Genomic DNA, 25,443 nt, shown 5'->3' on the forward strand with positions numbered 1-25,443 from the left:
TCTATTAACTTAATGAGATCTTGCTCAGAATAGTTACCCCTTTAAAACAAATGGAAATGTCGTGATGAGTGAATTCAGTATAGTGTATGCACAGCCTAAGTTTTTAGAACGTCCAAACTATAACCATGAAAACTAGTTGTATCTGCTTTCCACGGTTTTCTCGTTAGGACGATAATAAAATTGGTATAGCTGTTTTAGGGAGTTTGCATTTTGACAAATTCTAGATTGCAAATGAATGAGAACTTTCATATAAGCATACATTTAAGTGTTTGGTATGAGATAATAGATGTGCTTATTTAGCTCAACACAGTTGTGTGCAAATTTTCGTTGAGTATACTGCCATGTGCTTCAAATGTTAGTAAATCATCCACATGTGAACAAAGAACAAAGACATGTAAGAGAGAAATTAAAGCATGAAAAAAACTTAATCATTAGCAACAACAATATTTTAATTCTTTTCGCCTTACAGATTTTGAAAACAGCCAATACTTATATACCCATTACAAGTTGTTTCGCTATGTCTTATGAAGTACTTGGATGTCATTAATTAATGTAGCATAGAAGTATTTTACAAGATAGAAGATAGTTTTTCAACCATACAGATCACCTCTTGATGCAACATGAATATTTTGCATGAATTTATTTATCAATTTACCAAATAAGCTTCCAAATGACAATGTCGTATCAAACATTATATAATTGAGGGGACACAAATTAATATATGCATGTCCTGCCTTTCAATGGCAGACTTCCAAAAAAAACTGATATGGTCAAAATTAGTGGCTATTTCAGAAAAAAAAGGAACTCACTAAATGTGATTTACTTTTGGTACCCGTCTGCAAAAATAGTTTCACTGTTTTAAGATGTCAGCCAGTTAACAACAGCGAAACAACAGCAACTTAAATCAACGAGCATCTAGTTACAAGACTTTGTTGTAAACAGTAGCGAAGCTAGCCGTGGTGTTACTCTTACAATGTAAATATTTTTGTTTTAATTTTCTGGAAAAACAATGAATGGAATTAATTTAGTAAAGACAGAATGGCAATATGAATGTTTTATGCAGTGCGGTGTTTGAAATTAAATGAAGATATGATCTTCGCACTTTGCTGGACAATTTAAGCAATCGTCTCAGGAACCTGAAAAAATCAGGTGACTCAACGGGATTCGAACCCATGACCTCTGCGGTGCCGGTGCAGTGCTCTGACCAACTGAGCTATGAAGTCACACAGTGGGGAGCAGGTCAATATTGTTGGGCTCATGTTTTCTCGTGAAAGGAATGTCATATGAATGTTTTATGCAGTGCGGTGTTTGAAATTAAATGAAGATATGATCTTCGCACTTTGCTGGACAATTTAAGCAATCGTCTCAGGAACCTGAAAAAATCAGGTGACTCAACGGGATTCGAATCCCGGGATGAGCCCAACAATATTGACCTGCTCCCCACTGTGTGACTTCATAGCTCAGTTGGTCAGAGCACTGCACCGGCACCGCAGAGGTCATGGGTTCGAATCCCGTTGAGTCACCTGATTTTTTCAGGTTCCTGAGACGATTGCTTAAATTGTCCAGCAAAGTGCGAAGATCATATCTTCATTTAACAGAATGGCAATATTGCTGAAAAATTTGCATCATATGAGTAAAACATCGGGCTGGCTTCGTCACTGATTGTAGAGGCGAAAAATGTGATCATATCGGACTTAAATGCATTTGGTTGTGATTTTATCAATATTTTTATACAGAAAACACATAAAAGTATCGTTAGAGGTGGCTATCTGAATAAAAAAGCACAAGACATAACAGTAATGGAGAGCTATGCTGAGAAAATGTGTACAAATCAAGTGCCTAAATATAGGTACCTCCATATAACATGTGGTGTGTTGATTTAAAATAAGCATGTCATTCAAAATTTTTCTCTAGCCCACGTGACAGACCCATACTTGTTGTATAACTTTATGCAATATTGAAGAATCGCTTGCCTCCGCAACGTTACATGCGTTTGAGCTTTGCATAAATTTTACTGCTTTATACAGGCTGACAAAAACGGTTTCTAACTCTGTTCTAAAAATTTATTTTGAATAAATCAGTATATTTTATGTGAAAGCTCACACGAAATAGAAGTATCGTGAAAGAATAAGTGAGGGTCTATGACGTACGCTAATGCTATTTTTTTATATATACGCAGATTAGATGAAATGATTATGATACGTATTTCCGTATAAATTCCATAAATTAGAAAGATTCTGAAGATAATGAAAAGCATTCACCGTTGTAATAATTACTTTAAGTCATTTAACTCGACGAGTAGAAAATATACTGACGCAATATGGTTTCAATGCCCTTAGCCTGTAAAACAAACTATTTAGCATCAACAACTTCAGTCATATAGCTAGTTATTCCAAAGCCATCATCAGAGAGATTATACATAATATAAATGCTAACACGGTTTATTTTACATGCACATGAAAAACATGTGACTTGGACGAGATTTGAACTCGCACGTTCGGGATGCTAGTCTGCCACTCTACGTGTTGAGGTACCAAGCCCACAGAGATTGGAGAAGAGTCAAATCTCTTAAAACTACGTATGGACGAGAAGTTCTCGCCATGATAGCAGTTACTGGATGGCACCGTGTTTCGACTTTATTCCAAAGCTATCATCAGAGAGATTATACATAATATAAATCCTAATAGGTTAACTATAAGGATACTATAAGGATTTATATTATGTATAATCTCTCTGATGATGGCTTTGGAGTAAAGTCGAAACACGGTGCCATCCAGTAACTGCTATCATGGCGAGAACTTCTCATCCATACGTAGTTTTAAAAGATTTGACTCGTCTCCAGTCCCTGTGGGCTTGCTACCTCAACACGTAGAGCGTTCGACTAGCATCCCGAAGGTGCGAGTTCAAATCTCGTCCAAGTCACATGTTTTTCATGCGCAAGTAAAATAAACCGTGTTAGTATTTATATTATGTATAATCTCTCTGATGATGGCTTTGGAATAACTAGCTATATGACTGAAGTTGTTGATGCTAAATAGTTTGTTTTACAGGCTAAGGGCATTGAAACCGTATTGCAGTCAGTATATTTTCTACTCGTCGAGTTAAATGACTTAAAGTAATTATTGCAACGGTGAATGCTTTTCATTATCTTCAGAATCTTTCTAATTTATGGAATTTATACAGAAATACGTATCATAATCATTTCATCTAATCTGCGTATATATAAAAAAAATAGCATTAGCGTACGATAGCATCAATAGCATCAGAGAGATTATACATAATATAAATCCTAATAGGTTAACTATAAGGATACCATAAGGATTTATATTATATATAATCTCTCTGATGATGGCTTTGGAGTAAAGTCGAAACACGGTGCCATCCAGTAACTGCTATCATGGCGAGAACTTCTCGTCCATACGTAGTTTTAAGAGATTTGACTCGTCTCCAGTCCCTGTGGGCTTGCTACCTCAACACGTAGAGCGTTCGACTAGCATGCCGAAGGTGCGAGTTCAAATCTCGTCCAAGTCACATGTTTTTCATGTGCATGTAAAATAAACCGTGTTAGCATTTATATTATGTATAATCTCTCTGATGATGGCTTTGGAATAACTAGCTATATGACTGAAGTTGTTGATGCTAAATAGTTTATTTTACAGGCTAAGGGCATTGAAACCGTATTGCGTCAGTATATTTTCTACTCGTTGAGTTAAATGACTTAAAGTAATTATTGCAACGGTGAATGCTTTTCATTATCTTCAGAATCTTTCTAATTTATGGAAATACGTATCATAACCATTTCATCTAATCTGCGTATATATAAAAAAATAGCATTGGCGTACGATAGCATCAATAGCATCAGAGAGATTATACATAATATAAATCCTAATAGGTTAACTATAAGGATACTATAAGGATTTATATTATGTATAATCTCTCTGATGATGCTTTGGAATAAAGTCGAAACACGGTGCCATCCAGTAACTGCTATCATGGCGAGAACTTCTCGTCCATACGTAGTTTTAAGAGATTTGACTCGTCTCCAATCCCTGTGGGCTTGGTACCTCAACACGTAGAGCAGCGGACTAACATCCCGAAGGTGCGAGTTCAAATTTCGTCCAAGTCACATGTTTTTCATGTGCATATAAAATAAACCGTGTTAGGATTTATATTATGCTAGTTATGTTGTTGCACATGATGACAAAACGTTGAGTGCGAGACTGTAAGTCTCTCAACATTAAACGACAAAAGTCATTTCATCGTTAATTCGATTAGCTTTTATTCCTTCGTAAAGATTTAACAAGGTGCATCACTGAAAGTATTTTTGTGTTCACTTACTGGAAAGAGAATCAACTGAATTAATTTTCTAAATAAAATGAAGAGAGTAATCTCGCTGAAAAATTTGCGTTCTAAGAGTAAAAGATCGGGCTGGCTTTGCTTCTGCAATGAAAAGCCGAGAATTAGGATTGCAAGACCTAGCTACCATGACTAGCATATTGATCAACGACAGTTTTGAACAGCCGTTTTTTCATACGCAAATCATATCTAGTCGATTCAAGTCAACAGCTTACACAAACTAAGAAAAGCATTTTGTGAAGGGCATGGAAAACTAGAATGAAATAACATGGAGAACGCATATTTAAAAATTCTCGCCTTCTTTTTTCAGATTTAAAACGTTGAATCAAAATGCTAACATTAATTGGAGTTGCCGCTGCTATATGTTTTACAAAAATACTCAGTGGCTCCCAAAAGCATGGCTATTAATCAAAAACTTATTTTCAACAAACAATAAGTTATGCGTTTTAGGTGTCCATATGCTTCGTGTAGGCATGATAGGCATCTCGTTTTGATAAAAATTTTAAGCACACTTAAAAACACAAATTTATCAATTGCTCTATCTACAATTAGATCACGTGTTTCTCACGGTAAAAGCTGTTATTGCAATTTATCATCCACCCGCTACGACTATCAATTGTTAATGTTTACATCTTTTTTTCAGATGACAGTGAGTTTGTAGTGACGTACATAACATGCGTACATTACTCATCTAGATTCATGTGTTAGCAATAGAGGAAATAGCCAATCCTACACTTACACAAACGTGTAAGTTTTCAGTTTCAGTTTTCCTATTTCAGTTTTCAACTAGAACTTCCTTTTGAAAAGCATCATTTAGTTTCGTTTTTATTTTAGCTTTTTCAATGTTTATTTTTCGACGTAGAATAAGAGTATTTTACGAACGGACTAAAAGCATTTTATTTGCGCGTTTTGCGTCCGCCGTCCGCCGTCCGCGTCCGTCGTCTGGGTCCGCTTTATATCTACACCCCAAACGCGCTACTTAAACTTACGCACTTAACTTTATAATTATGTAAATCTCCTCAAATTTCAAGTACATTATCCGCTGTGTAATAAGTGCACCTTCTTTAACCAAATATATAAAAAGCCTGTAAATAAATTCTAACACATAGAACTCTCACGACTGTTGTAAATAATCACATAATTTAATAGCGTTCTAGTACATTGAACTCACGTTCGGAGCTCATACGAAAGACTTATATAACGCTAAAAGTTGTCATTGGAAGAACGATTAAGAGAAGAGTACGATTAATTGTCTTTAAGAATATTTGCTATGCGTTTCATTGTGTTATTTATATTGGCATATCTTCCTCAACCAAGTGAAAACTGTGACGCGAGGTTTGATGAAATTTATGAACGATATAACTGTAGTTGCTCGACAGCGTTGGAAAAATTACCAGATCACTGTGAAGACTTAAGAGAACAGGTCCTTCAAACGTATAATGATCATAAAAAGGTATGTTCAGTAATGAAAAGAAAAAGTGCTCAAATAAACAGCTCGCTTGCTTAGGCTTATGTTAATTTGATATATTGTATTCGCTGCAGTTTAAATAAAGTACGTGCATTTACACTATAGTTATGTATCCTTTACACTTGGGAATGAAATATTGAAAACCTTCGTCCAATATGATGCTTGCACCTTATCATCAATTCAAATGACTGTTGGAGCGCACCCTTATATTTATGATCTTGCAACTTTAATTTAAAACACTTTTTGAGAAATTAAATACATGAAATGGGAGTTTATGTAGATAAGAAACAGAATGTTAGTATAATATTATGATTTCAATGTTGGGCCCGGACATATTAACTTACTTGCGCATTAAAGGACATTGGACGTATATTTTAAGTTAGGCTTAATTAACGGGAAATATCGCATAGACTTATAATATACCTTTGTTAGTTCAACTAAAGTTTTTGTCTTCATGTAACAAAGGTTTTTCTGACTACAATTTCAAAGTTCCGCGGCCATTTTGATTTGTTTTGAATATAATGAGATATGCAGATTTATGCAATGACGTCACAACTGGGAGGCATATCTGGTAACACAATATACCTTTATTTGTGTTTTGATGTAGTCAGTGTAAATTATTCTTAAAAAAACATTTTTTCACACTTTTTTTACATTATGTACATGCAATATACATAATGAAATAAAAAAAAAGAAAAATAAGTTATATATTTGTATATTCAGTATACATATTGTATGGTTGTATCGGAGCTTGTTCATGTCCATGTTCGTGCTCGTGTTCGTGCTCTTGTTCGTACTCGTAGGAAATCGTAGACGATGAAAAACATCAACAAATATGACAGCTAAAGCTTCATGAAACATATTTGCAAAAGTCATAGGGGGTGTTTACATGAATCCGGAATGACTTTCAATCCCGATCGAAACGTGATGTCAATCCGTGTTTACATGGGAAATCAACACAAGGATTGACATTTCGCGGGAATTTTTAAATTTGAAGATGGAGAACATAAACATTATAGCAACCCTTTTTTTCTGTTGCTCCTGCGTTAATACAGTAGATTCACGACGCCTGCTTTGCCCGACGATAAAATAAATGACATAGTATGTCTTTGCAAGGGAAAATGTGCTACAAGCCGATGTTATTGTAGGAATAAGAATCGTCCATGTACGGAAAGTTGTGGCTGCCAAACCATGAAATGCAACAATAGATGATGAAAATTTAAAAGCCTTGAAATCTCAAATATCTCAAATCCAATTTCAATTTACTTGGCATATTTGAAATGAGTGTAAATTGCATCAGATGACCAATACTTCCCCCGTATATGCATTTGTACATGCAAGATGGAAATGGCCTTCGACATTTCTTGCCAAGAATATAAAAAATCCATCTCGAACATCTTCGATACGCAACAAGACGGTATATTTTGTGTATGACGGCAAGTTCGTCATCACCTAACGGACTGTTCTCTTCAATATACTGCCAAGTATCTATTTCAAGGACGTTTGCCGATATGTTTTGATTGAAGAAAGCAAGTTCAGTCACGCAAGACAAGCCTGTATCCTGTGCCGATTTAAGTTTGCCATCATATTCGTCATATTCAACCGCTTTTTCATGACAGCAGAAGCATTCAATCGTTTTTGCCATCAACTCACAATGGTCGCATTTACACCAACTGAGTGAAGTTTTACGCCAACTATACATAGCTTCAAACTCCTCGTCTATCTGATCATCTACTTCGCTCGACGAAGAACTTTCTGAGTCAGAATTCTCACTCTCTACAAATTCATCTGGCATTGGCTCAAACATATAAGGCTGAACCATAGCATCTTTGTTAATATTTTCCATTTTGAGTGCTGTAACAGCAGTGAAAAGTCCCAAACTTTGCGTAATAAATGAGAATGCTTGTCAATTTGCAATATAAACAATATTCATTAGCGAAAGTCTCCCTGTTGTGACGTCACATATGAAATCTAATTAATTTGGCTGCTCATTTCAAGATGGCGGAACAGCCCTTGAAATAAGCAAACTTTCATTCTAAATTGCGCTTTAAATATATGTTTTCAAACCGGAAAAATAATGTTTTGCGGAATACTAAACTGCAATGAATGATATCGCGACATGAAAAAATATATGTCCCATGTCCTTTAAGTACACTTGATGTGATAACTGACGTTTATCCTCGTTTTAATGGATTGATTTCATGATAAAAGCCGATCTAAAAAGCAATGATTGTATGGTAAAATAGTGATATTTTATCAAATTTATTTAATGTATACTCAACATTTTTTAAAAAAGCCAGTCAAGACTTGGTTTCTCTTTCTAAATTAGACAGAACAAGACAAGACGTACGGATCGGTTTATATGGCAACCATACCTATAGGATCATTAGGAATACTTTTTAACACTCTGCTAATATTGGTGATCCTTTGTGATCCATTGAAGATCCTTCACCGTGGAGCATGGATGACTATCATAAATCTTTCTATATCTGACGCAATGGCTTCTTCAGCAAAGGTTGCATCTTCAATTGTCGCAAAATGGTGGGAGATCGAAATCTCCGAAAAGTGGCAAATTTACACAAATGTCTTATGGCAATTTGGTTTGATCGGCTCATTCTTTTTTCTTACACTTCTCACAGTCCAGTCTTACATGATAGTTAAATATCCCGTAAAAAGCCGATTTTTCATGACAAGAAGAAGAGTTGTGTTCATAATTGGGATCGGATGGGTTGTATCGTTGGGACTAGCCTTACCTGAAATCGACGACATTTCTAAAAATACGAGAATGTATTTTTTTGTGGCAACCGTGTCTGTTTTGGAGTTGGCTACAGTTATTCAGGTCTTCATGAAGATATTTATAATAAGAGAGATTCTTGCACCGCGAGAAACCCTAACTAGCGATACAAGAAACAAGAAGCAGAGAGAAGTCGCCAAAACGGTCATCATACTCAATCTTATTCTCATTGTTACAGCCCTTCCATATTTTATAGCAAAACAGATTGAGTACATAACTAGAATAAACGACAGAGCTTCAGGTTTAATGGTATTATTTTCATATTATTATGAGCCTGTTGCCATAGTTAATTTTGTCGTCAATCCAATAGTTTATGCATTGCGTCTAAAAGATTATCGAAACAGTTTGATATCTTTATTCCTCCGTTGCAAAAATTACAATCATGCTCCTTTTGTTAGGGTTAGCAGTAAAACAACGACAACAAAAGTGTAAAGTAGTTGAATATTTCGATTCTTTAGCTATCTAGCTTTATTGTAATAGTTACGACATTCATTTGTGCCTTATGAATTTAAGATATCTTTGTTTCTATACTGTTGATAAATCAATAGAAACTTGAATGAACGATGTCATGTTTTGGACGGTGGTTGCACTTAAATGAGGATCATGTACTTAACATAAAAACTATGCTAAATAGTCTTACAATACTAATATAGAATACCTAATATACAATTTATTAACTGCGAAAATTTTACTTATTTTCTTTCAAGGAATTACTGTTTTGGTTTGTTACAAATCCCTCTCGCTGCCATGAGTACTCAATTTTATCTACATGCTTCCAATGTGGATAGCATTTGTCCTTTTAATCAACTGAAAGTTCTCTTTTTAATCACTCTTGTCTTGACAAGTACTTGCATGAATTGAAGGTTTTTACATTAACATTCATCCCCGAAGATTTTATCTGTTGAACTAAAGAAAAAAAAACACACAAACGCACACGCACACACACACATCCATTTTTAAATGGTTTTAAATTTGCTGTGTTTACTTAAATGTTAAGAAAAATGCCTGTCCTGTCATTATAAGACCCCTGCGATCTCAGAACTGTGACGTCTTAAGAATTATTGTAGTTACTTTAAACAGGGATTCTCAAGAAGCATAAAGCGTTGTAGTTGGATTCAAAACAAGTGTAGTTAAAATGGATTACTCGCTTTTCGTGATCTTTGTAATAATCTTGCAGCCTATCAATCAAATATTTGCTTTAGAGTCGTCTTTACCTTTTATCAGCACAAATACATTTACAGTCGACGAGGCGACAAAAAATATACCGGTTTGTGAAGCATTTACAATTCTTATAGTGTGTATTTCAAATGCATCTCAAAACACATATGAAGATTATATACATAAATGTACCTTGCTTGTTGAAAACTCGTTTATACAAGAAATGGGCTAAAACGGATGATTCATCTGGTTGACTTTGTCCGAACCTCTATTTATTAGGATAATTTATAAGAATGAGTCTGCAAGGTTCTGGATTGCTGAAGATATTCAAACATTTTCTGTGAGGGTATTATAATAGTATTTTATTCAAATGCATGGATGCACTTAAAAGATACAAAATATGTCATTAGGTCAAAACTTTCTGAATAATTTATTTGGAGTGTATAATTTACATACATATGTTACCCACAACAGTATTCAAATTTCTTCAACATTATTCAGTGCCTCTATTTTTGTAAAAAGGAAGACACTGAAGGAAATGACATGTAGCTACTTAACAAACAGGAACAATCTAAATTAATGATAGAGCGCTTTCACCTAATATAAAAGCTGCCATAATGGTGTAAACTAACTGAAAAGGAATTTTAATGTAATAATTTTTTTGTCATACCAAGTGCTTTGTAAATATGCTCGATGCCATACATATATCACAATTAACTTGAATTTGGGTAAAGTTTTGCTTACTACTAATGACGGAGTCAGGCGGACCTGTGTAAGTTACTAATACGAGGTAGAAGCAAGCCGATGCCGTGTGCACTATAATTTTTTTGGCTACTTTGATTAATTTTTTGCAAGGCATGCGTATAATTCTTAAAAAAAGTTATGTGTGTTTGTAGATTTTGAAGATAAAACAATACAAATGTTAAAATTTACTAAACGTGAATCATGGACAAAACATACGTTGTATTATTTAATATAGTTGTACTTTAACATATAAAAACTGGTATATAACGACATGTGGTCCTCATCTCGTCCATCTAATTTTAAGGTGCAATAAAACGTGCAATAAAATTCAACATCGTATTATTGTTCTTGCTTTAAATATATTTGTCATTTCGAAGGTTTATGTAATGGCAACAGGTGGTTTTTAATAACTAATAATTTCTTTCATATTGGGCTTTCAGTCCATAAATAGGTCCTTGAACAAGTCCGCTTTTCATAAATGACGTCAACTCTTATAGAGTAAAATTACCACAAAGCGATCTCTAAAGTAAAACTACTAAAACATATGACATTGTACCATTGAGTTTTTTGCGCATAATGTATGATATATATCGACAATAATCCGCTTATAAGACGCTGTTGGAATTTGTTTACTGTGCAAAGGTAGGATTTCGAACATTCTGTCAGATTTTTTTGCCTTTTGAAGTGTTATTATTTCTCTGCTTAGTTAATTTTACTTCTCCAAAACTTCATAGGGATCTTGATTGCATATTATTTAGCTTTTAGTTAAGTCTTACAAAAACTTGATGGCGTCAGTAGCAGGGGCGGATCCAGCAATTTTCGTGACTGATGCACCACTGTGAGCGCCAAAGGCGCTAGCTCTGTAGGAGGGTCTGGGAGGATCCCCCCCGGAAAATTTTATATTTTAGACCGTCGGAAATGCGATTTCCTACGTTTTGACAACAGAATTTAAAAAAAACTTGGCTTTACTTAGTTTGTAAACTTTTCGCAAATTTCAATGATATAAAATCTAAAATTCCACTAACCTTTAAACATTTTCATTACTACTATCAGATTTATCAAGTTTCACACCTTCGCCAAAACTTACAATCAGGAAGGTATCATTCCAATCCACGAGTGATTTTGAAAAGGTAGAAGCTTGGCATATTTTTTGTCGTGAAACGCAAAGAAACCTTTTATATCTCACAAAAAGCACAAGTTTTTGACCATTAATCACACTTGATACAACTCATCCAACAGCAGCAGAAAAAGATACGTAGATATAGCAAAGAAATGTTCAAGATGTAATCATCGTACTAAAGGCAGGCAACAAGTAATAATAAATGTTATTCTTCTTCTTTCATTGATAATATCACTCCTCCAACAGCAGAAAAAGATACGTAGATATAGCAAAGAAATGTTCACGCAGTTACCATCACCTCTAGTTTTACACAAGCAATAAAAATTAGAAAGTCTATTGAATAAAATCACTATTGACTCTATGTTGATAAAGAAAAGCCTTTTAGGGGAACATTCGTCAAGCCTTAAAGTGTAATTTTTTGGGTTGCCTTTAACAATCCATAAATATTTTTTTAGATAATTGAATCTAAGCATGGTAATGCCAGTGCTATACTTTCCCAACCAAATTCATGACACCAGCTTTCAAGGGGAGTATAAGTACGTACCTAATAGCTAATACTATGTGCCCTCCTAGCTTTAATCAAATAGCAATGGTGAGGACTTCTATACATAAGGATCAGGATACACATATGCACATATGCAAAAATAAAATATGGTGATGTAATATACAATGAAATATGTTAAAGAATTACAATATAGAACTGTTGCTCTAGTATCTTTATGTATAGTGGGTAATTTTGAGATAATAATAATCATGTAAAGACAATACAGTAACATCAAATCTATGTAAATGAAATGCTTTGCTGTGTACCCACCCTTTTGTGATCATAATGTTTTATGGTAAATTTAGAAATTTGGCACACTGTGCATGATTGTAAATGAGAGCATACACTCAAAAAAACATCATCTTGTAAACTCAAGATTCCAGTTATAACAGCAACAGAGAAGATTCAAAGCAATATTTCAACTTCATATGAAAGTCATTATCAAGCTAGGTGTGGAAGAAATAATAAGGAATTGTTGTGGCTGAAATAATATGTAATTACAGTTTGCTTTGCTAAATTTCAGGGAATTGACAATATTAGGCTTGCAATTTGAAAATGAAAAACTCTAATGAATAACATGGTTGGTCCAGCATAGCTCTTACATTCAACACATTGAATAGCTCAGAAAGTTAGTATTTATAAACAAGCAAAATGTATGAAAAATGTGCCCTCTCTGTCTGTCACATTGAGCACATATTACAACATATTACATGGAATATTTAAATATCTATGAAATATCCTGAAGTAATGTAATATTAAATAATTAGCTCTTATTTTTTCATGTATATTAAGTAACATTGAAATCACAATATCCATGTGAGCAGAATTAGAGTGGAGATTTCTCCAGGAAGTATGTAGAGGCTTCTACCAGTGACTTTAATCCGAAGAAATCTCTAGTATAAATATGCAGGATTACCCAAATTCAAACATATAGTTGTGAATAAAATGTTTTGTGATCTTATGTTACATGACACTTTATAAACTTGGCACAACAACATGCATAATTATGTGCACACTAGTTATGGCATTAATCCAAAGCATTGCATTATACTACTGGCTAAATTTCATTGAGCCAACAATATTGGACATGGAGTTTGAAAACTGACATTGTAAAATAGAATACAGTAAATTTCGATTAAATAGGTTAATGCAGGTCAGCAGGGGTTGTCAATAATTGATTGCAATTAAATTGGTCTGCCCAATCAATTAATTGAAATTGGGAGTTTTGCCCAAACAATTAATTTTAATTGATGCTTTGTCCAATCAATTAATTGGTTACAAATAATTGCAATTAATTAAAACTCAATTAATTTTTGACAACCCTTGCAGGTCAGGATGCTTTGAAATTTAAATAAATTCAACAGGGAATAAACACCCCATGTGCCCCTTCCCATCATATTCCTGACATCAAAGAGAGTAAAGCCATAAGCATTAAATAAATACAAGTATAGACCTATAGCTATGCATTACAATGTCAAGCATAGTAAGCAGTAAGCACTTCAAGCGACTTACTTTAAAGCCCGCCAATTATCTCCCATATGGTTAGGGATAATCAACTCTGCGTTAAGATCTCTCGCCAGCTTTCCTTTTCGAAACAGGTCTGTTTTAGTCGGAATGGCAGCAGAGACTTTTGCTTCATAATCTTTTCTTACAGAAGAAATCTCGCTGGTTTTACTGTCTTGAATCAATGAGCCAAAATCGTATATATGCCTACTTTCAGCCATGATGACTTCAAGATATAAATAAGCCAAATGCCATAGTCATGTAATTATAATTTTGAAGGTTTGAAGATTTATAACGCTGGCTCAAGTGCACCAGTCAGAATGAAATTTTGGTGCTCGTGGGCTTAAGTGCAACAGTCAGCAGCGATTTCCCACCGTGACGTAGGCTAAAAAACAATGAAATTCGTGACGTTTAGGTGGTTCACTCGACCAAAGAGACTCGGGACTGTTGCACCAACAGTCAACGGTATCGTGTTTACTAGGCATAAGTTTTGGAGGACTAAAATATACAATTTGTTATTGTGTGCATCACATAATATATAAAACAAATAATGCATCAAGGTTTAGGTGCAATTACACATGATAAAATTTTGTTGATTTTCTCACGATCAGGATAAACGAGAAAATGATTACGGATGGGTTTACGTGGCCACCATACCTGTAGGATAAGCAGGAATCCTTTTTAACGCACTTCTAATATTGGTGACCCTTTGTGATCCCTTGAAGATTATTCATCGTGGAGCATGGATGACAATCCTAAGTCCTTCCATATCTGACACGATGGCTTGTTCAGCAAGGGTCGCATCTTCAGTTATTGTAAAATGGTGGGACTTTTACCTAACTGAAAAATCAAGAATTTATACAGAGTTCTTCTGACAGTTTGGTGTAAATGGCTCATTCTTGTCTCTTACGCTCCTCAATCTCCAGACTTTCATGATCGTCAAATATCCCGTAAAAAGTCGCCTTGCCATGTCAAGTGGAAGAGTTGTGTTCATGATTGGAATTTTGTGGGTTGTATCGTGAGGACTCGCACTGCCAGAAATCGACGACATTTCTAAGGATACGAGAAAGTATTTTTTCGTGGCTAGTGTCTCCGTTTTGGAAATGGCTACATTAGTTCAGATCATAGTGAAGATATTAATAATACGAGAAATTCTCTCACCCAGTGAAGCATTAAGAAGCGGTATCCAACGCAAGTATCAAAGAGAAGTGGCCAAAACCGTCATAATACTTATTTTCATTCTCATTGTTACAGCACTTCCATATTTTATTGCCAAACAGATTGAGTACATAAGAAGAATTAAGGACGGATCATATAATTTGACCATTAATTTTCCATATTACTACGAGCCCATTGCCATTGCCAATTTTGTGGCCAATCCAATAGTTTATTCTTTTCGTCTACAAGATTATCGCAAAAGTTTACTCTACTTATTCTTCCATTATAAAAAAAAACAAAAATCACGTTCCTCTGATTAATCAGAGCAATAAAACAATGGTCACAAAAGTGTAAAGCAGCTGTATGATTCACGTTGACAGGTCTACTGAGGTTGATGTGATGTCTCAGCTTAATTAATTTAATGAAACAACTCTTGTTGACGTAATTATCTAACGTTTTTCGTATGATGTAAGCAACATTCATTATATATTTGCACTTGAGGCGCTATGATGTTGCCAAAATACGTTTATAATATATTTATGCTGCAGGTAACGATAGCAATACATTATTTGCTATATCGTTTTAAAGATCAGAGACTTTTAAACAAAAAGGAAACTGACAAATGATAATCTTTTATTTGGTGTGGGATGAAACACAGATACGGATGGCACAAATACGGGTGAGGCGATAAAACATGGATGATGGGATAAAACACGGGTGAAGGGATAAAACACGGATCTTATTGAAATTTTATTTCTTTTCAAGTGGTGTTGTTTAGCAAAAATAGTATGAAGACGTTGTGCATTAACATTTTATGCTTGTGTTTAAATTGTTTCATGTACCAAAATGTGGGAAAGTAAAACTATAATGTTTTAAACATCACTCAAAAAATGATTCGTAAGATTTGTCTTGCATGATAATAGTTAGCATATAGCCGAACTCTCCGCCAAAGACATTATCCAGACATGGTTTTTCTCCTGAGAAAGTGTACCTATAATGTTGCAGGTTGCAAGTTAAATGTTGTCGGTAAAGTGAAGTTGATTCACAGTTTTTAAAAAAGTTTTTTTTTTCGTAGAAAAGGAAATTGATACTTAATTCTTGAGAGCTCTTTATTCCTGTTCTTATTCTTTATTCTATTTGTGTTTGTTATATAAATATGTTTACCCTATTGTTCTATACTTATCAAACGTCTGTCAACTAAACCATTCAATAACTATTTTGGCACAACTAGATATGTTGTTAACTTGACACTCACAAGATATTATTAGCTCGAACAACGTTGCCTATTTTAAAACTCTGACTTATACGTATAATCTAACCATGTCTTATAAATTATATTGTATGAAAATTTTATGCTCTCCGAACTAATAATAACTCGTTTTATTATATGGCAAGCGTTACTTCCGGCAAAATGGCGTGCTGTTGTGGCTCAGAAATATTTTTGACAGTCTATTTTTTTCCGTAATGGAACAAGGTCCAAAACGTGTAATTTTACAGTCAAATGTAAACACACTTCGTAAAGCAAACAGCAAAACGCAAAGAAAACGAAACACATTACCATTTGCGAATTTGAGTCAAAGGTGAAACAATTGGAAAACCATCGAACTATCCAGACGATACATGTTGAAACGATCTCTTTTTTATTGACAAAAACTAGAAAAGAGAAAGTCAACCCGTACAAAACAGCAAAGGCAAGAAAGAAAGCAAGCTTTGTGTCAGGTCAAATAACGCCATATAATTAACCATTTAATAATCTCTCTTGTCTTTACTGCATGAGTAAGATCGGATCTCTGTCTTTTTGTACAAACCTTTCGCTACTGGCTCGTTCTGTACAAAAACACCTCAGTCCAATATTTCTCCGTAAAGACGTCGTGCTCAGCAAAATAAGGGCTTAATACTAACAACGCGTTTCGTTCATAGCCGTCGAATATTATAATTTCAACAATGTTGGCGTTATATATTGAAAGTGTAATATTTTGGTTTTATTTCAAAACCATCATCACACAAAATCATAGGGATAACGCTTGAGAAGGGTTTATTTGACGCCCCCTTTAAACTATAACGGATAACCATCGTAGCAGGGTAATTTTTCTTTTTATTAAAAGGCAATGAAATTGTTTAACGTCAGAAGCATAGTCAAATACTCTAAATCTATTAACTTAATTAGATCTTACTCAGAATAGTTACCCCTTTAAAACAAATGGAAATGTCGTGATGAGTGAATTCAGTATAGTGTATGCACAGCCTAAGTTTTTAGAACGTCCAAACTATAACCATGAAAACTAGTTGTATCTGCTTTCCACGGTTTTCTCGTTAGGACGATAATAAAATTGGTATAGCTGTTTTAGGGAGTTTGCATTTTGACAAATTCTAGATTGCAAATGAATGAGAACTTTCATATAAGCATACATTTAAGTGTTTGGTATGAGATAATAGATGTGCTTATTTAGCCGAACACAGTTGTGTGCAAATTTTCGTTGAGTATACTGGCATGTGCTTAAAATGTTAGTAAATCATCCACATGACATGTAAGAGAGACATGTAAGAGAGAAATTAAAGCATGAAAAAATCTTAATCATTAGCAACAACAATATTTTAATTCTTTTCGCCTTACAGATTTTGAAAACAGCCAATACTTATATACCCATTACAAGTTGTTTCGCTATGTCTTATGAAGTACTTGGATGTCATTAATTAATGTAGCATAGAAGTATTTTACAAGATAGAAGATAGTTTTTCAACCATACAGATCACCTCTTGATGCAACATGAATATTTTGCATGAATATATTTATCAATTCACCAAATAAGCTCCCAAATGACAATGTCGTATCAAACATTATATAATTGAGGGGACACAAATTAATATATGCATGTCCTGCCTTTCAATGGCAGACTTCCAAAAAAAACTGATATGGTCAAAATTAGTGGCTATTTCAGAAAAAAAAGGAACTCACTAAATGTGATTTACTTTTGGTACCCGTCTGCAAAAATAGTTTCACTGTTTTAAGATGTCAGCCAGTTAACAACAGCGAAACAACAGCAACTTAAATCAACGAGCATCTAGTTACAAGACTTTGTTGTAAACAGCAGCGAAGCTAGCCGTGGGTTACTGTTACAATGTAAATACTTTTGTTTTAATTTTCTGGAAAAACAATGAATGAAATTAATTTAGTAAAGACAAGAATGGCAATATTGCTGAAAAATTTGCATCATATGAGTAAAACATCGGGCTAGCTTCGTCACTGATTGTAGAGGCGAAAAATGTGATCATATCGGACTTAAATGCATTTGGTTGTGATTTTATCAATATTTTTATACAGAAAACACATAAAAGTATCGTTAGAGTTGGCTATCTGAATAAAGAAGCACAAGACATAACAGTAATGGAGAGCCATGCTGAGAAAATGTGTACAGATCAAGTGCCTAAATGTAGGTACCTCCATATAACATGTGGTGTGTTGATTTAAAATAAGCATGTCATTCAAAATTTTCCTCTAGCCCACGTGACAGACCCATACTTGTTGTATAACTTTATGCAATATTGAAGAATCGCTTGCCTCCGCAACGTTACATGCGTTTGAGCTTTGCATAATATAGGTTAACTATAAGGACGGGGCGGGTGGCTGAATGGTTAATTGCGTGAGCTGTAAGCCAGACGGCGCTGGTTCAATCCCGGCTCGTGGCACATCTGGCAATGTGTCTGTAAACCTAGCCCGGGTTGACCAAAGCCATGTGAGGGAAATTTGGTAGAGGAAACTATGTCCTCGGATGGACTGTATCTGCATCTGCAATGTTGCAGCCTTGTCACACTGTGTCACGCTGATATCAGCGTTGTAGTTGCGTGAAAGGTACGAGTGATTGTAGTCTGGTCTGCTGCCTTCACTATAATTTCAGTAACCAGGATGTTCCACTTTGTGTGGAACCCTCATACGTCGAAATCGACGGAGTCCATATATATATATATATATATATATATATATATATACAAAGTGTATACAAAGTGTCTAACAATGTGCCCTCCCGGCTATCACCATAGTAAAATGGTGACTTCTGCACTTGGGACACAGGACGTACGGTTACACATTGTATGGATTGTATTGTAGAGTCACCAGAGCGCTCAAACCTATATAGGTGAGCAATGCATAAAGCGAATACGGTGAACGTCTCTTTATGAGACTCTCTACGCAATTCGAGAGCGCTCAAACTGCGCAAGCGCAGTGAGCGTAATATACAAAGTGTATAACAATGTGCCCTCCAGTATCCTTATATATATATATATATAAGGATACTATAAGGATTTATATTATGTATAATCTCTCTGATGATGGCTTTGGAGTAAAGTCGAAACACGGTGCCATCCAGTAACTGCTATCATGGCGAGAACTTCTCGTCCATACGTAGTTTTAAGAGATTTGACTCGTCTCCAATCCCTGTGGGCTTGGTACCTCAACACGTAGAGCAGCGGACTAACATCCCGAAGGTGCGAGTTCAAATTTCGTCCAAGTCACATGTTTTTCATGTGCATATAAAATAAACCGTGTTAGGATTTATATTATGCTAGTTATGTTGTTGCACATGATGACAAAACGTTGAGTGCGAGGCTGTAAGTCTCTCAACATTAAACGTCAACAGTCATTTCATCGTTAATTCGATTAGCTTTTATTCCTTCGTAAAGATTTAACAAGGTGCATCACTGAAAGCATTTTTGTGTTCACTTACTGGAAAGAGAATCAACTGAATTAATTTTCTAAATAAAATGAAGAGTAATCTCGATGAAAAATTTGCGTTCTAAGAGTAAAAGATCGGGCTGGCTTTGCTACTGCAATGAAAAGTCGAGAATTAGGATTGCAAGACCTAGCTACCATGACTAGCATATTGATCATCGACTGTTTTGAACAGCCGTTTTTTCATACGCAAATCATATCTAGTCGATTCAAGTCAACAGCTTACACAAGAAAAGCATTTTGTGAAGTGCATGGAAAACTAGAATGAAATAACATGGAGAACGCATATTTAAAAATTCTCGCCTTCTTTTGTCAGATTTAAAACGTTGAATCAAAATGCTAACATTAATTGGAGTTGCCGCTGCTATATGTTTTACTAAAATACTCAGTGGCTCCCAAAAGCATGGCTATTAATCAAAAACTTATTTTTAACAAACAATAAGTTATGCGTTTTAGGTGTCCATATGCTTCGTGTAGGCATGATAGGCATCTCGTTTTCATAAAAATTTTAAGTACACTTAAAAACACAAATTTATCAATTGCTCTATCTACAATTAGATCACGTGTTTCTCACGGTAAAAGCTGTTATTGCAATTTATCATCCACCCGCTACGACTATCAATTACTAATGTTTACATCTTTTTTTCAGATGACAGTGAGTTTGTAGTGACGTACATAACATGCGTACATTACTCATCTAGATTCATGTATTAGCAATAGAGGAAATAGCCAATCCTACACTTACTCAAACGCGCTACTTAAACTTACGTAAATAATTATGTAAATCTCCTCAAATTTCAAGTACATTATCCGCTGTGTAATAACTGCACCTTCTTTAACCAAATATATAAAAAGCCTGTAAATAAATTCTAACACATAGAACTCTCACGACTGTTGTTAATAACTTCTTCGCTAGTGAATAAAATAATCACAAAATTTAATAGCGTTCTAGTACATTGAACTCACGTTCGGAGCTCATACGAAAGACTTATATAACTTTAAAAGTTGTCATTGGAAGAACGTCAACCAGAGAAGAGTACGATTAATTGTCTTTAACAATATTTGCTATGCGTTTCATTGTGTTATTTATATTGGCATATCTTCCTCAACCAAGTGAAAACTGTGACGCGAGGTTTGATGAAATTTACGAACGATATAACTGTAGTTGCTCGACAGCGTTGGAAAAATTACCAGATCACTGTGAAGACTTAAGAGAACAGGTCCTTCAAATGTATAATGATTTTAAAAAGGTATGTTCAGTAATGAAAAGAAAAAGTGCTCAAATAAACAGCTCACTTGCTTAGGCTTATGTTAATTTGATATATTGTATTCGCTGCAGTTTACATAAAATACGTGCATTTACACTATGGTTATGTATCCTTCACACTTGGGAATGAAATATTGAAAACCTTCGTCCAATATGATGCTTGCAACTTATCATCAATTCAAATAACTGTTGGAGCGCACCTTACATTTATGATTTTGCAACTTTAATTTAAAACACTTTTTGAGAAATTAAATACATAAAATGGGAGTTTATGTAGATAAGAAACAGAATGTTAGTATAATATTATGATTTCAATGTTGGGCCCGGACATATTAACTTACTTGCGCGTTAAGTACACTTGATGTGATAAGCTGACGTTTATCCTATTTATAATGGATTGATTTCATGATAAAAGCCGATCTAAAAAGCAATGATTGTATGGTAAAATAGTGATATTTTATCAAATTTATTTAATGTATACTCAACATTTTTTAAAAAAGCCAGTCAAGACTTGGTTTCTCTTTCTAAATTAGACAGAACAAGACAAGACGTACGGATCGGTTTATATGGCAACCATACCTATAGGATCATTAGGAATACTTTTTAACACTCTGCTAATATTGGTGATCCTTTGTGATCCATTGAAGATCCTTCACCGTGGAGCATGGATGACTATCATAAATCTTTCTATATCTGACGCAATGGCTTCTTCAGCAAAGGTTGCATCTTCAATTGTCGCAAAATGGTGGGAGATCGAAATCTCCGAAAAGTGGCAAATTTACACAAATGTCTTATGGCAATTTGGTTTGATCGGCTCATTCTTTTTTCTTACACTTCTCACAGTCCAGTCTTACATGATAGTTAAATATCCCGTAAAAAGCCGATTTTTCATGACAAGAAGAGTTGTATTCATAATTGGGATCGGATGGGTTGTATCGTTGGGACTAGCCTTACCTGAAATCGACGACATTTCTAAAAATACGAGAATGTATTTTTTTGTGGCAACCGTGTCTGTTTTGGAGTTGGCTACAGTTATTCAGGTCTTCATGAAGATATTTATAATAAGAGAGATTCTTGCACCGCGAGAAACCCTAACTAGCGATACAAGAAACAAGAAGCAGAGAGAAGTCGCCAAAACGGTCATCATACTCAATCTTATTCTCATTGTTACAGCCCTTCCATATTTTATAGCAAAACAGATTGAGTACATAACTAGAATTAACGACGGAACTTCGGGTTTAATGGTAACATTTTCATATTATTATGAGCCCATTGCCATAGTTAATTTTGTCGTCAATCCAATAGTTTATGCATTGCGTCTAAAAGATTATCGAAACAGTTTGATATCTTTATTCATCCGTTGCAAAAATTACAATCATGCTCCTTTTGTTAGGGTTAGCAGTAAAACAACGATAACAAAAGTGTAAACTAGTTGAATATTTCGATTCCTTAGCTATCTAGTTTTATTGTAATAGTTACGACATTCATTTGTGCCTTATGAATTTAAGATATCTTTGTTTCTATACTACTGATAAATCAACAGAAATTAGAATGAACGATGTCATGTTTTGGACGGTGATATACAATTTATTAACTGCGAAAATTTTACTTATTTTCTTTCAAGGAATTACTGTTTTGGTTTGTGTTACAAATCCCTCTCGCTGCAATGAGTACTCAATTTTATCTACATGCTTCCAATGTGGATAGCATTTGTCCTTTTAATCAACTGAAAGTTCTGTTTTTAATCACTCTTGTCTTGACAAGTACTTGCATGAATTGAAGGATTTTACATTAACATTCATCCCCGAAGATTTTATCTGTTGAACTAAAGAAAAAAAACACACAAACGCACACACACACGCACACGCACACACACACGCACACATCCATTTTTAAATGGTTTTAAATTTGCTGTGTTTACTTAAATGTTAAGAAAAGTGCCTGTCCTGTCATTATAAGACCCCCTGCGATCTCAGAACTGTGACGTCTTAAGAATTGTTGTCGTTACTTTAAACAGGCATTCTTAAGTAGCATAAAGCGTTGTAGTTGGATTCAAAACAAGTGTAGTTAAAATGGATTACTCGCTTTTCGTGATCTTTGTAATAATCTTGCAGCCTATCAATCAAATATTTGCTTTAGAGTCGTCTTTACCTTTTATCAGCACAAATACATTTACAGTCGACGAGGCGACAAAAAATATACCGGTTTGTGAAGCATTTACAATTCTTTTAGTGTGTATTTCAAATGCATCTCAAAACACATATGAAGATTATATACATAAAGGTACCTTGCTTGTTGAAAACTCGTTTATACAAGAAATGGGCTAAAACGGATGATTCATCTGGTTGACTTTGTCCGAACCTCTATTTATTAGGATAATTTATAAGAATGAGTCTGCAAGGTTCTGGATTGCTGAAGATATTCAAACATTTTCTGTGAGGGTATTATAATAGTATTTTATTCAAATGCATGGATGCACTTAAAAGATGCAAAATATGTCATTAGGTCAAAACTTTCTGAATAATTTATTTGGAGTGTATAATTTACATACATATGTTACCCACAACAGTATTCAAATTTCTTCAACATTATTCAGTGCCTCTATTTTTGTAAAAAGGAAGACACTGAAGGAAATGACATGTAGCTACTTAACAAACAGGAACAATCTAAATTAATGATAGAGCGCTTTCACCTAATATAAAAGCCAGGGGCGGATCTAGGATTTTTCAAACATCAGTCATAAAACGTCGGAGGCACTCCGCGCCGGGGGGGGTCTGAGGCATTCTCCCCTGAGAAATTTTGAATTTCAGAACCTCTAAAATGCCATTTTCAGCGTTTTAGAGCAATACAAGATGTATTTTGTGGGCATCGTTTTTCGGTAAAAACAACACATTTTGATTACGTTTTTTTCAAAAAAAAAATGAAGTGAACAATACTTGAATGTTTTGCCAAATATTTAGGCTCATTATCATGCCAAATATATGGCTCATTAGCATGTCTAGGAGCGTAAAATTTATTTTACAATTATGCTATTCAAAAACAGATATAGTCTTTAAAAATTTCTACCAAGTTGTCCGGCATAGACCCCCCTAGAGACCCCCATTCAAACCTCTATGTAATAAGTTAAGTTAGAAATTTGGTACTACAAGTGACAGTTCATAAATATAGAAAAGCTCAGACTTCAAACCATGCAAGTTTATTGTAACCCTTTACCCATCTCCTTATCAGAGCCAGCAAATTCACTTTTTGAGAAAAAACTCAAAATTTTTTTCTGTCAAAGATTAAGAAAATTATCAAAGTGAAAAATTGCAGTTAAGGACAGCTTAATGCCATGAATGCTTCTTAGGCATTTCACTAGACTATTATCTTCTGTAAGTATATGCAAGGTGTGCTATATAGCAATCACTAGTAGCATTGTATTTGCAAATACAAACAGAATGTAACCAACATGTCTTTAATTATATAATTACATGAATGTTAAAATTGGTTCATGTGTCATGCTTACTGGTTATGATAAATATCTTTTCATATAATCAAAGCTCGTTTAAATGTAAATCTGAAATAATTTAATTTAGAAATTATACTGATCATTAGAAAAATTACCTAGTGATCATGAAAATTACTTTGTTGTTTTGCCAAATTTCAAGGTTTATCTGCATACATTGGAAGACATTTTTACTTTATAGAAAATGCTATTCGTACATCAATAGCCCTTTGGAATTTATGGCAAACAATCTGGTATGAGCCGTAGATTAACACACCTTTACATCTCTACATGAGGTGTTCAGTTAGAAAAGGGGACAATATGTGACATGGGACAACATTTCATGTACCTTACTTGTATTAAAATTCGAGTCGTACTCATTTTCCCTCAGCTTTAAATTCGCGCGATTTAATTTCGCGCACTTTGTTGACAATTATTCGCGCAGCTTTAAATTCGCGCAAGTAGTTTAATGTGCTCGTTCTTTTTGGTTTGTTCAAAAGAACTATTAATAATTAACCTAAAGAAACGTGACTCATCATTGACTATTGTGTTGGAGAAATGGAAAGCATTTGCATCGTGTGCAATTATTTGACAAATTACACTTGTCTAAAATGCAAATCATTTGTTTGTAACCGAGGAATCAAGTGTTTAATCCCTGCATCTGAAAACTATCCTGGATGGAAAAGTGGTTCTAGTGTTGCTTTATGTGAAGCGTGCGACGCGAAAGAAAATTACGCATCTGATTGCTTGCTTCAGGAATCCCAAGATTCAGGAACGGATGATTCTAATTCAGTGAAACTGAGCCCCGAGGGGACATCGTTTTATCTGGCTTGCGCATCACAAGGTTTTCATTAATACAAAAAAATCTGGGCTCCAAGAATCAACCAGCGGTTAATAATAAAACCAGAATCAGGAAACCTATTCGACCCATATGCTATTGGTCTGTTTACCAAAATCAGAGGCAAGATTGAACCATTGTCACTGGTCGGACATTTGCCTCGAGAGATTTCCCGATTTTGCAAGTTCTTTTTTGAATATGGGGGCAATATAGAAGCATGTGTGTGTGACATCAAATTTCGTCGATCCCCATTACCACAAGGAGGCTTGGAGATTCCTATTAC

The 25,443-nt window shown here is 34.6% G+C and overlaps 2 protein-coding genes and 1 long non-coding RNA gene across 3 annotated transcripts; 2 read left to right on the top strand and 1 right to left on the bottom strand.

Moving 5' to 3' along the window:
• Nucleotides 1-5,484: 5,484 nt before the first annotated feature.
• LOC124452846 (cannabinoid receptor 1-like) lies at nucleotides 5,485-9,304 on the top strand. Its single transcript, XM_047003475.1, has 2 exons — nucleotides 5,485-5,809; nucleotides 8,154-9,304. Exons 1-2 carry the CDS (start codon nucleotides 5,627-5,629, stop codon nucleotides 9,048-9,050), a joined length of 1,080 nt encoding a protein of 359 aa, XP_046859431.1. The 5' UTR covers nucleotides 5,485-5,626; the 3' UTR covers nucleotides 9,051-9,304.
• An 878-nt stretch (nucleotides 9,305-10,182) lies between these two features.
• Nucleotides 10,183-14,119, bottom strand: LOC124452848. The gene is made up of 2 exons (XR_006950896.1): nucleotides 13,697-14,119; nucleotides 10,183-11,940 (listed from the first exon to the last, which is right to left on the bottom strand). It is a non-coding gene; the product is annotated as an uncharacterized LOC124452848 (long non-coding RNA).
• Nucleotides 14,120-20,358: 6,239 nt separating this feature from the next.
• Nucleotides 20,359-22,428, top strand: LOC124452847 (cannabinoid receptor 1-like). The gene is made up of 2 exons (XM_047003476.1): nucleotides 20,359-20,821; nucleotides 21,372-22,428. Exons 1-2 carry the CDS (start codon nucleotides 20,639-20,641, stop codon nucleotides 22,263-22,265), a joined length of 1,077 nt encoding a protein of 358 aa, XP_046859432.1. The 5' UTR covers nucleotides 20,359-20,638; the 3' UTR covers nucleotides 22,266-22,428.
• The last annotated feature ends 3,015 nt before the right edge of the window (nucleotides 22,429-25,443 follow it).

Source organism: Xenia sp. Carnegie-2017, unplaced genomic scaffold (assembly GCF_021976095.1).
Source record: "Xenia sp. Carnegie-2017 unplaced genomic scaffold, XeniaSp_v1 HiC_scaffold_25, whole genome shotgun sequence".
NCBI classification, from domain to species: domain Eukaryota; kingdom Metazoa; phylum Cnidaria; class Anthozoa; order Malacalcyonacea; family Xeniidae; genus Xenia; species Xenia sp. Carnegie-2017.